The sequence below is a fragment of the Phyllopteryx taeniolatus genome, chromosome 8 (assembly GCF_024500385.1).
Source record: "Phyllopteryx taeniolatus isolate TA_2022b chromosome 8, UOR_Ptae_1.2, whole genome shotgun sequence".
Lineage (NCBI taxonomy): Eukaryota > Metazoa > Chordata > Actinopteri > Syngnathiformes > Syngnathidae > Phyllopteryx > Phyllopteryx taeniolatus.
Window position 1 is genome coordinate 11,790,216 of NC_084509.1, and position 14,766 is coordinate 11,804,981.

Below are 14,766 nucleotides of genomic sequence, written 5' to 3' on the forward strand. Positions count from 1 at the left end.
GGTCTACATGGAGGCCAGGGTTCAACTCTCACTTGTGAGAGGTCAGACTGCAGGATGCCCCTATTGCTGCCTCTGTATAGTCATCTTGGACAATACTGTTTGATAAGATTTTGGTGTGATTGACAAGCATGGAGCGGCACGGTGAGCAACTGGTTAGAGCGTCTGCCTCACAGTTCTGAGGACCGGGGTTCAATCCCCGGCCCTGCCTGTGTGGAGTTTGCATGTTCTCCCCGTGCCTGCGTGGGTGTTCTCCGGGCACTTCCTCCCACTTCCTCTATAAACATGTGTGGTAGGTTGATTGAAGACTCTAAATTGCCCGTAGGTGTGAATGTGAGTGCGAATGGTTGTTTGTTTATGTGTGCCCTGCGATTGGCTGGCAACCAGTTCAGGGTGTACCCCGCCTCCTGCCCGAAGATAGCTGGGATAGGCTCCAGCACTCCCGTGACCCAAGTGAGGATAAGCGGCTCAGAAAATGGATGGATGACATGCATGGAAGACTTTTACTATATATGTAAAGATGTGCAACATGTGTAACATAAGGTAAGCCCCATCAGACTGCAGTGCAAATGCTAAATTTGAACACATTTGCTGTAGAAAAAATATATACAAAGCATTAAAATTCAAAAGCTGACATCTCCATTTTTTGTGAATTTAGTAAATTTAGTAGATTTTTTTTTTATTTTTCATTTCCAGGTTAAAGGTAATGATTTTTATTTAGGGTATTCTAAGTTAATATAAATTGAGCAATTAAGAGGCTGATTTGGGAAGGGGGGAAAATACTTATTGAGAAAGTCTTTCAAAGAGGGCTACAATGTTATTATAACTCCAAGAAATTAATTCTCTTCAAAAACAGCCAAGTCAAAAATGTTCAGATAACTATAAAGTTACACTGAAATGGTAAGTATTATGCTTTGTGAATAAAAATTGATAACAGGTGAGTGTAATAGAACAACAGTCTCTTTAACTAACCCAAACCCTTAATTTAAATTAACCCTTAATCTTGACCCTTCAAAGATATCTAAACTATCTTCTTCACTGCTGCTATTCTCGAGATCCTGTCAATCCAGTTGATTGTGACCAACATCGACGAAGGCTTCCTCGTAGAATCTGCGGACCTGATCACCACATCCTCTCTCTTGGACTTTTTTATGCAATGAACCATAGGCATTCCAGTTGAACGTTATCATATTTTACGCTCACTTTAAAGCACAATCAAAGCAGTGGGTTAATGAGAAATCATGGGCGCAGACATATTTGATGATATGAGACGAGTGATGGGTACGTGATGATGTCAATACGTATGGGTTCATAACTTCATTAGGGCTGTAGGGGTGAACCTATCCCAGCTGATTTGGGGCGAAAGGCGGGGTAAACCCAGGACTGGTCGACAGCCAATTGCAAATATGAATGAAACACCCACAATTATTCATACCCCGGAAAAACTTTGAGTTGTCACAAGGATCATTGTTAAATTATTAATTTCCCTCATATTTTAAAGCAATTGTGATCATAGGGCGGCTGTGGCTCAGTTGGGAGAGTGAGTCATCTACTGACTGAGGGGTCAGCAGTTCGAATCCCGGCTCTGAATGTCCGCTGTGGAAGAGTCCTTGGGCAAGACACAGAACCTGAAACTACCTCCAGGTTGGCATTGTAAATGAGAAACTGTTCTAATTGCTTTACCTGGTTAAACAAAATAAATTAATTGAAGCCTAATATAGGCCATTCTAATCAACTAAAAATGTGGAACATAGAAGTATGAATAACCTTTGTATTTGCCACAACTTTCTGAAAAATGTTAAAAACAATGACTCATTTTTTAAATCTATACCTCAAGGTATTTTCCACTTTTACTGGAAATTCATTTATCCATTTTCTATAGCGCTTGTCCTCACTAGGGTGACAGGTGAGCTTTAGCCTATCCCAGCTGATTTTGTTTGGGCGAGAGGCAGGATACACCCTGGACTGGCCGCCAGTCAATCACAGGGGACATATAGACAAACCAAGCATTTAAAATCACATTCACACCTATGGATAAATTATTGAATTAACCAAACATAAAATGTTTTTAGAGTGTGGAAGGATGCCGGAGTACACAGAGAAAACATGTTAAGTACAGGGAGCATAAATTCAAACCCCAAATCTTTAGGAGGCAGGCATGTGAACTAGTGTAAGATTGTGCTTCCCTTGACAGAAACTCATTCATAAAAATTCAATAACTCAAAATATGGGTTTGATTGTACATCAGAGTCTGTGCTCACTGCTTATATTGCATAAGCACTGTTGAATCCCTAGAAGTAACTGTATACAAGAACTGCCGTGCAACCATTATGCGCCGCCGTCTTTTGATAGTGTGGCCAAAGATCCATGCAGCTTTTGTATTTGTGTGTCACACTATAAGAAACAGTGTTATGTCCTATAGGCTTTCGTACTACTGATTTGAATGACTTTAACAAAACAGACACGGTTGATATTAGGTCAACAATGTGCCAAAGGCAACGCAGCAAAAAAAAAAAAAAAAACGTCAGATGAGGGTGGGAGAGCTTTTCACTTTTATTCTTTCCCTAAGAGTTAAAAGGATCTATTGTGCATTTAGGCATCATAATAGTACACTACCTCACCAGCTTTTATCCTGTCTTAAACTATAGTGTGTGCGCACGAGCGTCCTGCACGTTATCACGCGCACAAATGTGAGGTCAGAGAGCCGACGAGCCAGAAAAGCTTGTAATGGAGAGCGTTTATGGATATCATAATGCAACCCAAATACACCCAACGCGCCCGCTCCAAATGTGATCATTTAATCAAAGTACAGATGCACAAAGTCGTCTTAAATAACCTTTGGATTTGGCTTTATTTGGGAATTATAAAGGCAAAGCTAGAGGCTGAGGGCCAAAGCAGATCACAGGGAAAGGATTTTCTGCATATACTGAGACTCGGTTGGGCGGGCGCGGGAAGGGGAGCGACTAGCCATGACCGACGCATGCTTGCACCCAAAACGTTGGAAATGGGGAGTGGTCTTCTTTTTAAGGTACATATTTATGAAACAGAAACATTCACAGACACAGCGGCCAGATGGAGGACCTATAGAGCACAGACAAAATTAATTCCAATAACATGCACACTCCTTTTGTAGCATTTGGATGTAGTGACATCAGTGAGCACAGGGGGACTTCTGAAACAAGCCCAGAGCCTTTAAACTGTTACTGTACCTCCACCATTACAGACAGTCCTTTTCATCTCTATCTCTCTCCCACCGTACTGTTTGTCTGCCGCTCTCCTTCCTTCTCAACTTCTCCACTTTCCTGCTCCCTTAAGCCCGTGTCCTCGGTGCCAGCAGGATATTCCCTGATTTAGATTTTCATTTCCCTCCTCTATCACACTCTGATCCCTTCTTCCTCACAGTAGCCTTCAGACCCCGATTTGCTTTTCCCTTTTTTTTTGCCCTCTAGCTTTCATCACTCCATTCCCTCTTCTTTCCTTAGCCTTTTCCACATTGCATTTTCACAGCGCGTTACCTTGGGGATTTCAAGTAGGCTTAAAAGGAAGCTAGTTGTGAGAGTGTGACAGTTTTGGCCCACTCAATAGTTGTGTGTGTGCGTGTAGTTGATATGCAAACAGGAAATATGTACAAAGTGGTCCCTAATCACCTACAATTTTGTTCCTCCTCAAATGGACCCTCAAGCCTTTACACACAAAACTACTGCACGCGCAAACACACAGACACAGAACTCTGCAGGGCTGTGGATCAATATATCATTAATCTTTAATAGTGACTAAACAGGTAAAATGCAGCCAGGCAGACCCTTAATGTGCTCCCACAGAGAGGGGGCTATACTCGACATCTGCAGGTCTGCTTCCCGCTGGAGCTCACACACTCCCTAGCATTGCAACATCGAACAAATTCTCAGAACGTGTGTGTGTGTGTGTGTGTGTGTGTGTGCGTGTGTGTTTGTGTTGTGTTTTAAAAGGCAGATTATCCAAATGCACCAAGAGGATGGGAGATTTGTCACGCAATGGCCTCCTTAGCGGAAAGTTCAGAGCAACTGCGTGTGTGTGTGTGTGTGTGTGTGTGCGTGCGTGTGTATGTGGATGCAGGCGCTTGTGTGAAAACGTGTACGTATGTACGCATTTTTGCTGTGCCAAACTGTGAAGCAGTCAAAGGGTTAAAAGTTGTGTTCCGCCAAACACTGGCGATTTGCTCAGCCAAGCAGTAAACGGGGGGGAAGGACTCCAAGGACTGGGAGGGTGCAGGGTTAGAGAGGGTTTGTGTGTGCTTTAAAGCGTTGCATTAAAATTTCAGATCACAGCACGCCACATAGTCAAGGACCCTGACTGCCTCGGGCTCACGAGTGAGTGAGCGAGCATGTGTGTGTGTTTGAATGTGTACATGAGCGTGTGTAGGGATGTGGGCTGGCATGTGTTTATTAGCCTATGCAAGCAAATGGGGCCTTCTACACAAAATGTGTTTTCTTGGCACATAAAAGGGGCTAAAGAAGGACTGAAAATGTAAAGAAACGAGAGAAAGAGCGCAATCTGGCTACGGGCTAAACAAAATGCAAAGGGCTGACTGCAGATAGTCTATAGAAAGTATTGATTGGTCCCTTTGCACTGTGCAATCGTCCTGTGGACTTTCCTGCTATAAACAGATAAAAGATATAGTGTTTGAGTGAGGGAGAAGTAGGAAAACAAAAAAAGTAGTGCGAGGATGAGGGAAGTTGTATCGATCGGTTTGTAACAGCCAGTCAATTTAACAACTCTCTTAATGGACAGACACGGTGAATTTGGGCCAAGGTGGGGGAGAGAAAGTAAAGCTAAGTTTATAATCCGCTGTGTGTTATGCATTAAGTGAATTCATCAACAATTAAGACCTTTTTGTTGATAATCTCGGAGCGAACAAAATCGAGTAGTCATGTTTAAATAACTGATATTTCTGACTACCATTTGTTCTGTTTTGAACGGTCACTTCTACTTCCTCACCTGAGGGAACGTGGGAGTGTGAATGCCAAAGGGCCACTTCACAGAGTGGAGCGCTGACAAGCAAAAGCTTCTGTTTTCATCTTCGCCACTGCCAAAAAGATCGATACTGATGGATTGTCGCTTCTCAAGTATTGTAGCTACCTGATCTCACAGGTCCCCTTCATCAGTCACAACCGACATGAATCGCAAACTATTTTTACAAATGAACCCTGGACACACGGAGCAAAGAGCTTGAGATGTCAGTGCAAATGTGTTCTGAAAAATACTGTGGTTAGGGTTAAGCAGTTAATGTTGAGTCTATGAAGGGACGGGATTTATGTCTTTACTGATCCCGATAACATTTTCTGCACTGATCCCGATAACATTTTTCTGCACCATTTCTATGGTTGTGGCTCTTGTGAACAGAGGTAACACATTTTTAACCAAAGGAGCATGGGTTCAAATCCAGGCTGAGGGTCCTATCCAAAATAAACGGTGTCAGAGGGTAGGATGGTTAGCCATAAGGCTATTTATCAGTGGCCGGTCCAGGTTGAAAGTATCCTTGTGCAAAAAAACCCGGGAATAGGTGAGCCCAGAATGAACAGAAAGCGTGAGATGTCTTTGCAATATGTTTTGGAAATATTGGGGTTAAGGATTTTGGACATTGCGCTGGGTAGAGTTTATATATAATAATAATAATAAAAAATAAATAAATAATAATTAAAAAAAAGTTTAGTCTATTGATTCTTAAAGCAACAAGTGTTCTCTCTATCGGGTTCTCTCCAGTGGTATGTGAAAGAATCCATCCATCCATCAATTTTCTGTACTGCTTATCCTCACTAGGGTCGCGGGCGTGCTGGACCCTATCCCAGCTATCTTCGGGCGAGAGGCGGGGTACACCCTGAACTGGTTGCCAGCCAATCGCAGGGCACACATAAACAAACAGCCATTCGCACTCACATTCACACCTACGGGCAATTTAGAGTCTTCAATCAACCTATCACGCATGTTTCTGGAATGTGGAAGGAAACTGGAGTACCCGGAAAAAAACCCACACAGGCGGGGCCGGGATTTGAACCCCGGTCCTCAGAACTGTGAGGCAGATATGCTAACCAATCGTTCACCGTGCCGCCCGTGAAAGAATCACTAAATTAAATACATATTGTATATTTGAATTATTTCCTACATGAAATACAAGCAATCATATTAGAATAAAACTTGTTGAAACTTCATTTGAATCCAGTACAGAAACTTTTTATACTTTTCTTATACAGTTCCTTTTGTTTTGTTTTTTGTTTTTTTACTTCAAGTACAGTAATTTTTTTGAGTACAGCTCATTTGTATTTAACTTTTTGGGACATGGCAATAGCAATAATAAAAAACCTCTACCTCTATTTGTTTACTTTTAATGTTGGCCATTATAAATATGGTAAGTAATTGGAGAGCTAAATATTTTTAGAGGTGGTACTTCATGTACAAAATATTGAGAACCACTGGTCTAGTCCAAGTAGGTATAAAACCAATAGACCTTGGTTCAAATCCAGGTTATGGGTTCTACTTCTAAGATTTCAAAAACAAATGCTGTCAGAAAAGTATCAGAAGTGGGATGATTAGGAATGGGGCAAAAAGTATCAGAAGTGGGGTTAGGTAAACATGAAATATGTTTCCCATGCCACTCGGGACCACGTCCAAGTTGTGTTATGTGCTAGGTTTCTCATCTTCCGTGGCCAATTTTTTTGACCGTTTAACATCTCACTAGGCATCGACGGCAAGCACAGACTGTCACTGGTAATGTTAGTTCACTAGACCCCACTAATGCGTTGGTCAAAACTACAAGAACACAAAATCATTGACATTTTGCTAAGAACTTTAAGCCAAGCAAATTATATCAGCACAACATTCTTTTGTTTTGTTTCCTCCTTTCATGGTGACTTCAAGACGCAAGGCATTTGTATCCGTAAGGCGTGGCCAGTTGAATAGGGATAGTGTGGAGGACCGCAGCCGGCTTGTCATCTCTGTGGTTTTGCGCACAAAACATCCCGGCAGCTCGTGTCCCATATTTAAATGACAGTTTTTCACTTTGATAGTGGAGCAGCCAAACAAACATATTACTGAGGAGGTAGAGAAACCAAATCGAACACACTCTGATAATTTGGGGTAAGCCCGCAACAGCATCATAAAAAACATGTTTTGTTTTAACTCGTCCCTGATGCGTAACCCGCATACAAACCCAAATAACCTCAGTCCATAAGGGCGTACTGTACCAGAGCATACTGAACGGCACTCGAATTTACAGTCCCGTGCCATCCCTAGTAAGGACCATTGTGGGACAGATGTCAGAAAAGATTGTGCACTCCTTAACATTGACAGCTTCGGATTTTTCAGTGATTACGAGTGAATCCTATCAATTTCTCAGGCAAGAAAAAAAAAACTGAGAAAATCAGGCCGACAATGTTCCTCAAGGTCAATTATTACATTTCCAATTATGTGGATGCTGTTGAAATAGAGTAACAAGAAAGGCATGCATGTTATGTATTATAGTGTAATGTTATTATGCTTCAACCTCATTTGCCCCTCTTCATGCAAGTACATTATTTGGAAATCATCTAAAAAGGCAGGATTGAGGACATGAGATGATCAAATTAAAATCACACTCTTTCAATAAATCCAGTTTTTGATCACCATGCCAAATTCTAACTGATTTAGACATTTGTGTTCACATCTGTGCTCGCAGCCATCACCCCTCCTCCCTCCAGATAATGTTTCAGTAAATTTGGGATTGCAGTACATGCTGGGGAGCACTTTGACATGAATAAACAGCAAGGAAATGTGCTTGCTGTGGCTGCAGAATGCATCACAGTCCCTGTCAGTATTTACAGTGCAGGAGTAATGCTGGGATTTTGAGGCTGGCTAAGTCTTGTGGGAGACAATCCAGCTGTTCCAAGAGCAGAGGGAGTTTCCAGGCAAAGAGGTGCATTAAACACGATGACTATGTCAGGAGCAGACTATGGAGGAGGGAGCTGGTGAATGGAAGGAGGCGGAGACACGTACTTTGCTGAGGATTCCTCGTCGTATTTTGTCTTCAAATCAAAGAGCTCGGCCTGAGTTGTTTCAAGTGCTACAAAAACAATGACAAGCGAGTTGTTAAATGCACTTCGACTAAAGCGGTGTCAAATTTCCGCATTCCTACAGGGTGGATTACCTGTCTGGAGGGACTGGGCCTTGTGCTCGGCCTCTTCCAACCGTGACGACATGGAGTCTTGGCTCTCCTGGAGTTTCCTACCAAGGCGGACAAAAGTCACGTTAGAGACAGAGAGAGAGAGTGAGAGTCAATAAATCGTGGGGTTTGTGGCAACTGCAGCTATTCTCCATTTTCCCACTATTTCTAAAGGCCCCCCCCCCCGGCACAACCACCACTAAAAATCTCTCCAACGCAACCCACTCCTCATTAAGCAGCCCTATTAGGCAGGAATGTCTAGCTACTGGGGCATTCAGCACCCGGGGGCGGGGGCGAGCGCAGAGGAAGCGGGTGGGGAGGCGCGGGCCTACAAAAACCACAAGGATAAAATAGATTCATTCTTAGCATATAAAAAGTTAGTCTCTGCTGAGAAATTCCCGGCCCGTGTAAAAACATCAATAATCTAGCACAAAGAGCATCTTTATTGCACTCTTTGATGCCCCCCTTCTCCGCCGAGCAGTCTCTCCTGTCATCTCCATTTTTTTTCCTGCCCTCAATTTCATCCTTTCATCTCCCTCCTTCGCTCGCTCCTTGAAGAAGCCACGTATCAGAGGTGCCATCCATTTACTGCCCCCTCTCATGCAGGAAGTCGGCCCTCAGTCAGACAGGAAGGGGACAATAAAACACTGACGTACAGGAACTGCAAACAGAACAACTCATCTTCGTCTGTAATTCTTGAATCGGGCAACGAGCTGACATAATAAACATGACGATTGACATTTATATAAACACAATGTGCGGTAACGCCATAGTTCTTTGTCGTGAGACGAGTAAGGGATTTTGTTAAGATTGGTTTAAATCAAGATTTCCGACAGTCTTTCCATTATTAAATATTGATATGCATTATCAATCATAGGAGTCAATATCACCATCAGGTGCCTTTGAGATTTCATTAAAAATAAGATTTTCCACTGAACCTTATATTCATTGTATTAAGTAGATGGTATGTGAGCTTGCTGACAAGGTGGATAAGGACAGACTGGATATTTATAGCTAATGTTAGCATTTTATGAGCATATGGTGAACCTTTATGTTGGAACATGATTCAGTTAGCAAGCTGACTGTGTAAAGTTTAACAAATACATTTTGAATTTCTGAAAGGTTTTTATATCAATTGATGTTAAGCTTGACAACATCTAATTATACATAAAATGATGAAAATTACAAAACACAAGTGTAAATATTTACTGGGCAACGAAGGAAACACATTTGTAGAGACTTATTATAATGGTACATGTGAAAATGTTTGGCCACTTACAATAAGACCTCATTTTTATTATTCTGCTAGTTTCATGATGACTGAGTGATTCTGATGAGGACTCCAACGCCACTAAAGTGATAATGAACCTTAGAGGAAGATCTAGCTTAATTTAAAGGGGACATATTTTGTCAAAGAAACATTTCTAGTATTTGGGATGTAATATTGTCTCTATGGAGCCTCAGTAAAGATGTGAAACATGAATTAAAATCATCCACGCATTCCTGAGTTCCAGACATTTTTCTGCCAAGAGGCCTGAAATCATCCATCCATCTGTCCATTTTCCATATCGCTTATCCTAACTAGGGTCGCAGACGTGCTGAAGCCTATCCCAACTGACTCTGGGCGAGAGGCGGGTTACACCCTGGACTGGTCGCCAGCCGACCAAAGGGCACATATAGACAAACAACGATTCACACTCATTAACACCTACGGGCAGTTTAGAGTATTCAATTAACCCACCGTGCCTGTTTTGGGGATATGGGGGGAAACCGGAGTAGCCAGAGAAACCCCACGCCGGCATAGGGAGAACATACAAACTCCACAAAGGCGAGGCCTGATTTGAACCCGGGTCCTTAGAACTCTGAGGCAGATAGGCTAAGCAGTGGGCTACCGTGCAGAATTTCTTGAGTTTATCTACGTCACTAGCGAAAATCTCCGCCTTCCGAGCCAGCGTGCTCTCACAAGTGGGTCTTCTACATGGAGGCAACCAATCAGAGCAAAGGGGGCGGTCTCAGCCAAATATGGACAAAGCGCATACAAAACTGGGTACTTTTTCCATGTCCATGTTAGAGAGTCACTCTACAGAGGTCTAAATAGCCAAAATACAGGACCTTTAACATATTTTCACAATGTAATCATGTCAAAAAAGTCAACTGGGATAGCCTCCAGCTCACTGATGAGATTTAAAGCAACTTCATCATCACATCTTCATACATCATCAGCGCATGATGCTTCAAGAGCTAGATGTTAACAGATACTCGTTATTCTGTCTCTGTAACACAAGCAAGTCTCTTATAACTCCGAAATAGCACAAACACTAACTTGGATAACCACATTTGACACTTGCCTTTGACAAATTTAACTTAATCTGGCATCACAGGATAACATTTTACAATGATAATGGTGGCAATGTGTTTTTGATCATTCATTATGACAAGCACAAGTGCCCTGTGTTTCTGACAAAAATCTGCATTTAAAAAAAGAAATCCAAATGGGTTTATTCAACGAGGAAGTGGCCCATTACAATTAATTATGAACGCTAATCTTAACCATATCAAATCAAGTTATTTCAAGGGTTTCATTCCCAGAGCCAATAAAAGGACCCATGTGCAACATTAAATCCAGACAGGATAGTTGGAATAGTTTGTGGTGAAGACAGAAAATAGCAGTCTGAGGTGGCTGATTCCAATCAATGTAAGTGGCACAGCCATGGGAAAAATAAGCCATTGTGTTACTTTCCAATCCGCCATTCATCTAAACAGCCCAGGCAATGAGGAACGCAATACAAATGTGTTGATTGAACTGATGAAGGCAGAGAATGCTCGGACTTTTTAGCTAAAAAAAGAAATGAGCTGCACTATTAGATCTAATATAAATATAACACAATCATCCATAGATTAGAATCATAAAAGGCGCACACACCTCTCCTTCTCTGCATAGTCATTGTGTAACTGGAGCTGTGTTTCTTGTGCCAGATTCTCAGCTTGGTTCTTCAGCGACTGCTCATACTCGCGGATCTTTTCCTTCAAGGCCTTGATGGTCACCTCTGAAATATACAAATGGACAACTCAACATAAATAAAGGCAATAAAACAGATACAATTCAACTATAGAGGCAACGTAGAAAATAGGAGCGGGAACAACACCTAAAACAGTTATTGGGTAGACTCAGCATCTTTCACAATCGTCACTGTATGTTGTATGTGTTACAGTTTAAGCAAAGTCGCACTGCAGGATGTGGTGCAATGCCAATACACATTACATTAAAATCACTCCAGTCAGATTCATAATTTAATGGCATGTTTACACAGATTATTGTGATTCGTGTGCATCAGACTCAGCTGAGTGAAAATCCAATGTTGCCTTGAGACACGAGTGACCCGACGATTTTTTTTTGCTTCACTTCATAACAAGTGGCTGTTTTCCAGATATAATTAGGGTTGGGCATCGTTTGAATTTGAGCGATTCCGGTTCCGATTCCAGTTCCAAATGATTCTCGATTCTTTTAGGAGGCTGGGTCAAAAAGGTTTGCATGGTTTATATAAAGGGTGTCCAAATTATGAACATCCATTTTCTTAGCAGCCCGCAGCATAGACTAAAATGAAAATTTGACTTGAGGTTCTTTATAACCAGTATCAATATCAAACCTACAAATTAAAAGGCAATGTGTGTGGAACTAACCCAATTGACTTAATCATTAATTAATGTTTCAGCTAAATGTTAAATAGAGCATCGCTCAAAGTTATTTTAACTGTTTTAACTATTTTATTTTATTGTTTCATTCACCCAGTTGACTGGGAGTTGGCTTCACTGACAGTATTGTGAAAATAGTTATTTTAACAATACTATATAGCTGCTCCTGTATTCTGTTTCAACACGTCAAATGGTTTATAGGTGCAAGTTTTAACTTCTTGTATTAAGCTTATAGCCTTTTATTTTGAAGGGTATGTACCGGAACTCAGCATTTTGGCATGAAAAGTAACTTCACACGGCACCGGTGATTTTTATTTGTATTTTTTTTAAATGGATGGAACAAAATGCTATAAAACGCTGATTCCTTTCCCTACCCACCGCTGAGGCACAAGGTTAGTGTTTCTGATACTGTGAGACAACGTTTATGTGAATTTTGTCCCAATTCATTGTGATGTAAAGCTGCTACGGTGAAGTTTTAGCCCAATGTTAATTTTTGTTTGTTAGTCTTTTGGTCATTGGTGCATACGTTGGTTTGAAGACTAAAATAAACGCTAAAAACCATCGGTGCAAAGGTGCAAGCAACCGTTTACCTTGTTAGCTGTCTCAATGTTGACTGAGAACTGACTTCACTGAAACTCCGCGCGGTGTAGGCTGAGGATCGGAGATTATCAGACACTACACATCGGGAAAAACTCCTTTGAACAATCAAATCTTATTCCAAGTGTTGCAGTGATGCGGCTGGTCAATCATTTTAACAAAATTAAGATACGCTTTTGTTCACTGCCGTTGGGCACAAGCACGTCATCGTGCCTGTTCTTCTTCGTTGGTTTACGCCGCTTCTTTGTTGCTTTTCGCCACCACTTCTTCGCGGCTGGAGGACGAGGCATCGAAACTGGGAACCGACATTTTTTAATTTGAACGGTTCTGGGAGAACCGGAACGTTAGTCCCGGTTCCAATCGGTTCTCGATGCCCAACCCTAGATATAATTTGTAAATATTCTTCAAAAAAGAGCCTTCAGCCTGTAAGATACTATGGGAAACTCCATAAGCGTATGGGCTGACAATTGGCATCGATGTGCCAGTGCTGTTACCCTTGAAGCAATGAATATTTAAACACAAATAGTCCAGATACACATAGACGGATAACAATACTCACAGGCATATATTCTTTATCCTCTCCGAAGAATGACTAATATTACTGCCGTATTGAGAAGCCGAGAGAGGAGCTGAGTCTTCAGTATAGTATACAGTATGCATGTCTGTCTTAAACTGCCCCTAGGTGGCCACGCGACCACACCAGAATGAACAGCATTGAAGGAGAAAGTGTGACAAGAACTGTAAAATTTATTTTAATTCTATTGAATTATGTCAGTACTGTATGATTTTATAAAATATAATATAATGCAGTGCTATTTTCCATCCATCAATTTTCTGCAATTTTCAGGCAGGAGGCGGAATACACCCTGAACTCGTTGCCAGCCAATCGCAGGACACATAAACAAACAGCCATTCGCACTCACATTCACACCTATGGGCAATTTAGAGTCTTCAATTAAGTGCTATTTTCTCATTTTAAAAAACTCACTACACACGTTTTGTGTTGTTTTTTTCTTTTGTGAGGCTGGAATGGATTAACGGCATTTACGATCATGGTCAAGGAACAAATTAACCTTGTAACTCAAGGCACCACTGTAGATCTTTTTCAACTTAACACTCAGTATTAATGTTTACCAGCACTTATCTTTTGTTTTTGTTTTTTAAAACAAAGTTAACGGTGATCAGCTTGTCTTAATGGTACTGTGATTCGGTTAAAAAATATATATATTCAGGGTTTGAATCTCAGCTCCAGTCTTCTTGTGTGAAGTTTGCATCTCTGCGTGCATGGGTTTTCTGTGGGTCCTCCAGTTTCCTCCCACAATCCAAAAAACCTGCATGTTAGATTAATCATTGAAGACACAAAATTGTATATAGATGTGAATTTGAGTGTGCATGTTTGTTTGTCTATATCTGTCCTGAAAATGGCTGGCAAACAGTCTAGGATGTAGCCCGTCTCTTACTCAAACTCATCTGAGATAGGCTTGACCCCAATGAGGACAAGTGGTATAGAAAATGGATGGATGTTTCAATAGGGGCAGCACAGTCACTTAGTGGTTAGCAAGTCTGTCACAAAGTTCTGAGGTTAAGGGTTCAAAACTCAGCTCCAGCCTTCTTGTGTTGCATTCACAGGTTCTCCCTGTGCTTGCGTGGGTTTTCTCTGGGTACTCTGGCTTCCTCCCACATTCCAAAAACATGTATGTTAGCTTCATTGAGAGTCCATATCAGGAGTGCTAAAATACAAATCTTCAAGGGACACAAATATTTTTCCAAACGAGTCAATGGTCAATTTAGACTAACATTCAAAACAAAATGTAATTTTCACTCCAGACAAAAACAAAAAACAAAAAAAATAAAAAAAGCACCAACTAAAATAAAATGTCATTTCCATTTTGACATAAATTAAAATAAATAGTTGAATGAAACAAAACATAAGCTCTGTGATGAATCGAAAAAGTACATATCAGGTGGGGGTTAAGAACACTTATTTTTAAACATGAACAAAGAACAACAAGAAACGAGGAAATATGTATTTATGTCCTATTACAGTGGACGCCTGCATACCCACGGATTCACTACCGGTATTTGAGGATTTCTTTTTTCAAATTTCAACTCTTCTTCTTTTTGTTTACTTATTGTTTAGGCTGGTACCAACCCCTAAAACACTTATTGGCGGTTTATCCTCGCTTTTTCAAGAATTTGAGGGGTTGAAAGAAACAAAATTTTCCCCAATGCAATTATAACGGCTGTTGAATGTCCGCAAATTTTTGCTTTTCACGGCCCGACCCCTATCCCCTGCCACTGTATTC

The 14,766-nt window shown here is 41.2% G+C and overlaps 1 protein-coding gene across 4 annotated transcripts in view; it reads right to left on the reverse strand.

Moving 5' to 3' along the window:
- cux1b (cut-like homeobox 1b) overlaps positions 1-14,766 on the reverse strand; it is a 125,447-nt gene that overhangs the window by 37,054 nt on the left and 73,627 nt on the right. For all 4 annotated transcript variants that reach the window (XM_061781040.1, XM_061781039.1, XM_061781037.1 and 1 more), the window contains exons 6-8: positions 11,094-11,217; positions 8,156-8,232; positions 8,005-8,071 (exon numbers count right to left, since the gene is read on the reverse strand). In XM_061781040.1, coding sequence (XP_061637024.1) covers positions 8,005-8,071; positions 8,156-8,232; positions 11,094-11,217 — 268 coding nt within the window. The remainder of the gene's footprint in view (positions 1-8,004; positions 8,072-8,155; positions 8,233-11,093; positions 11,218-14,766) is intronic.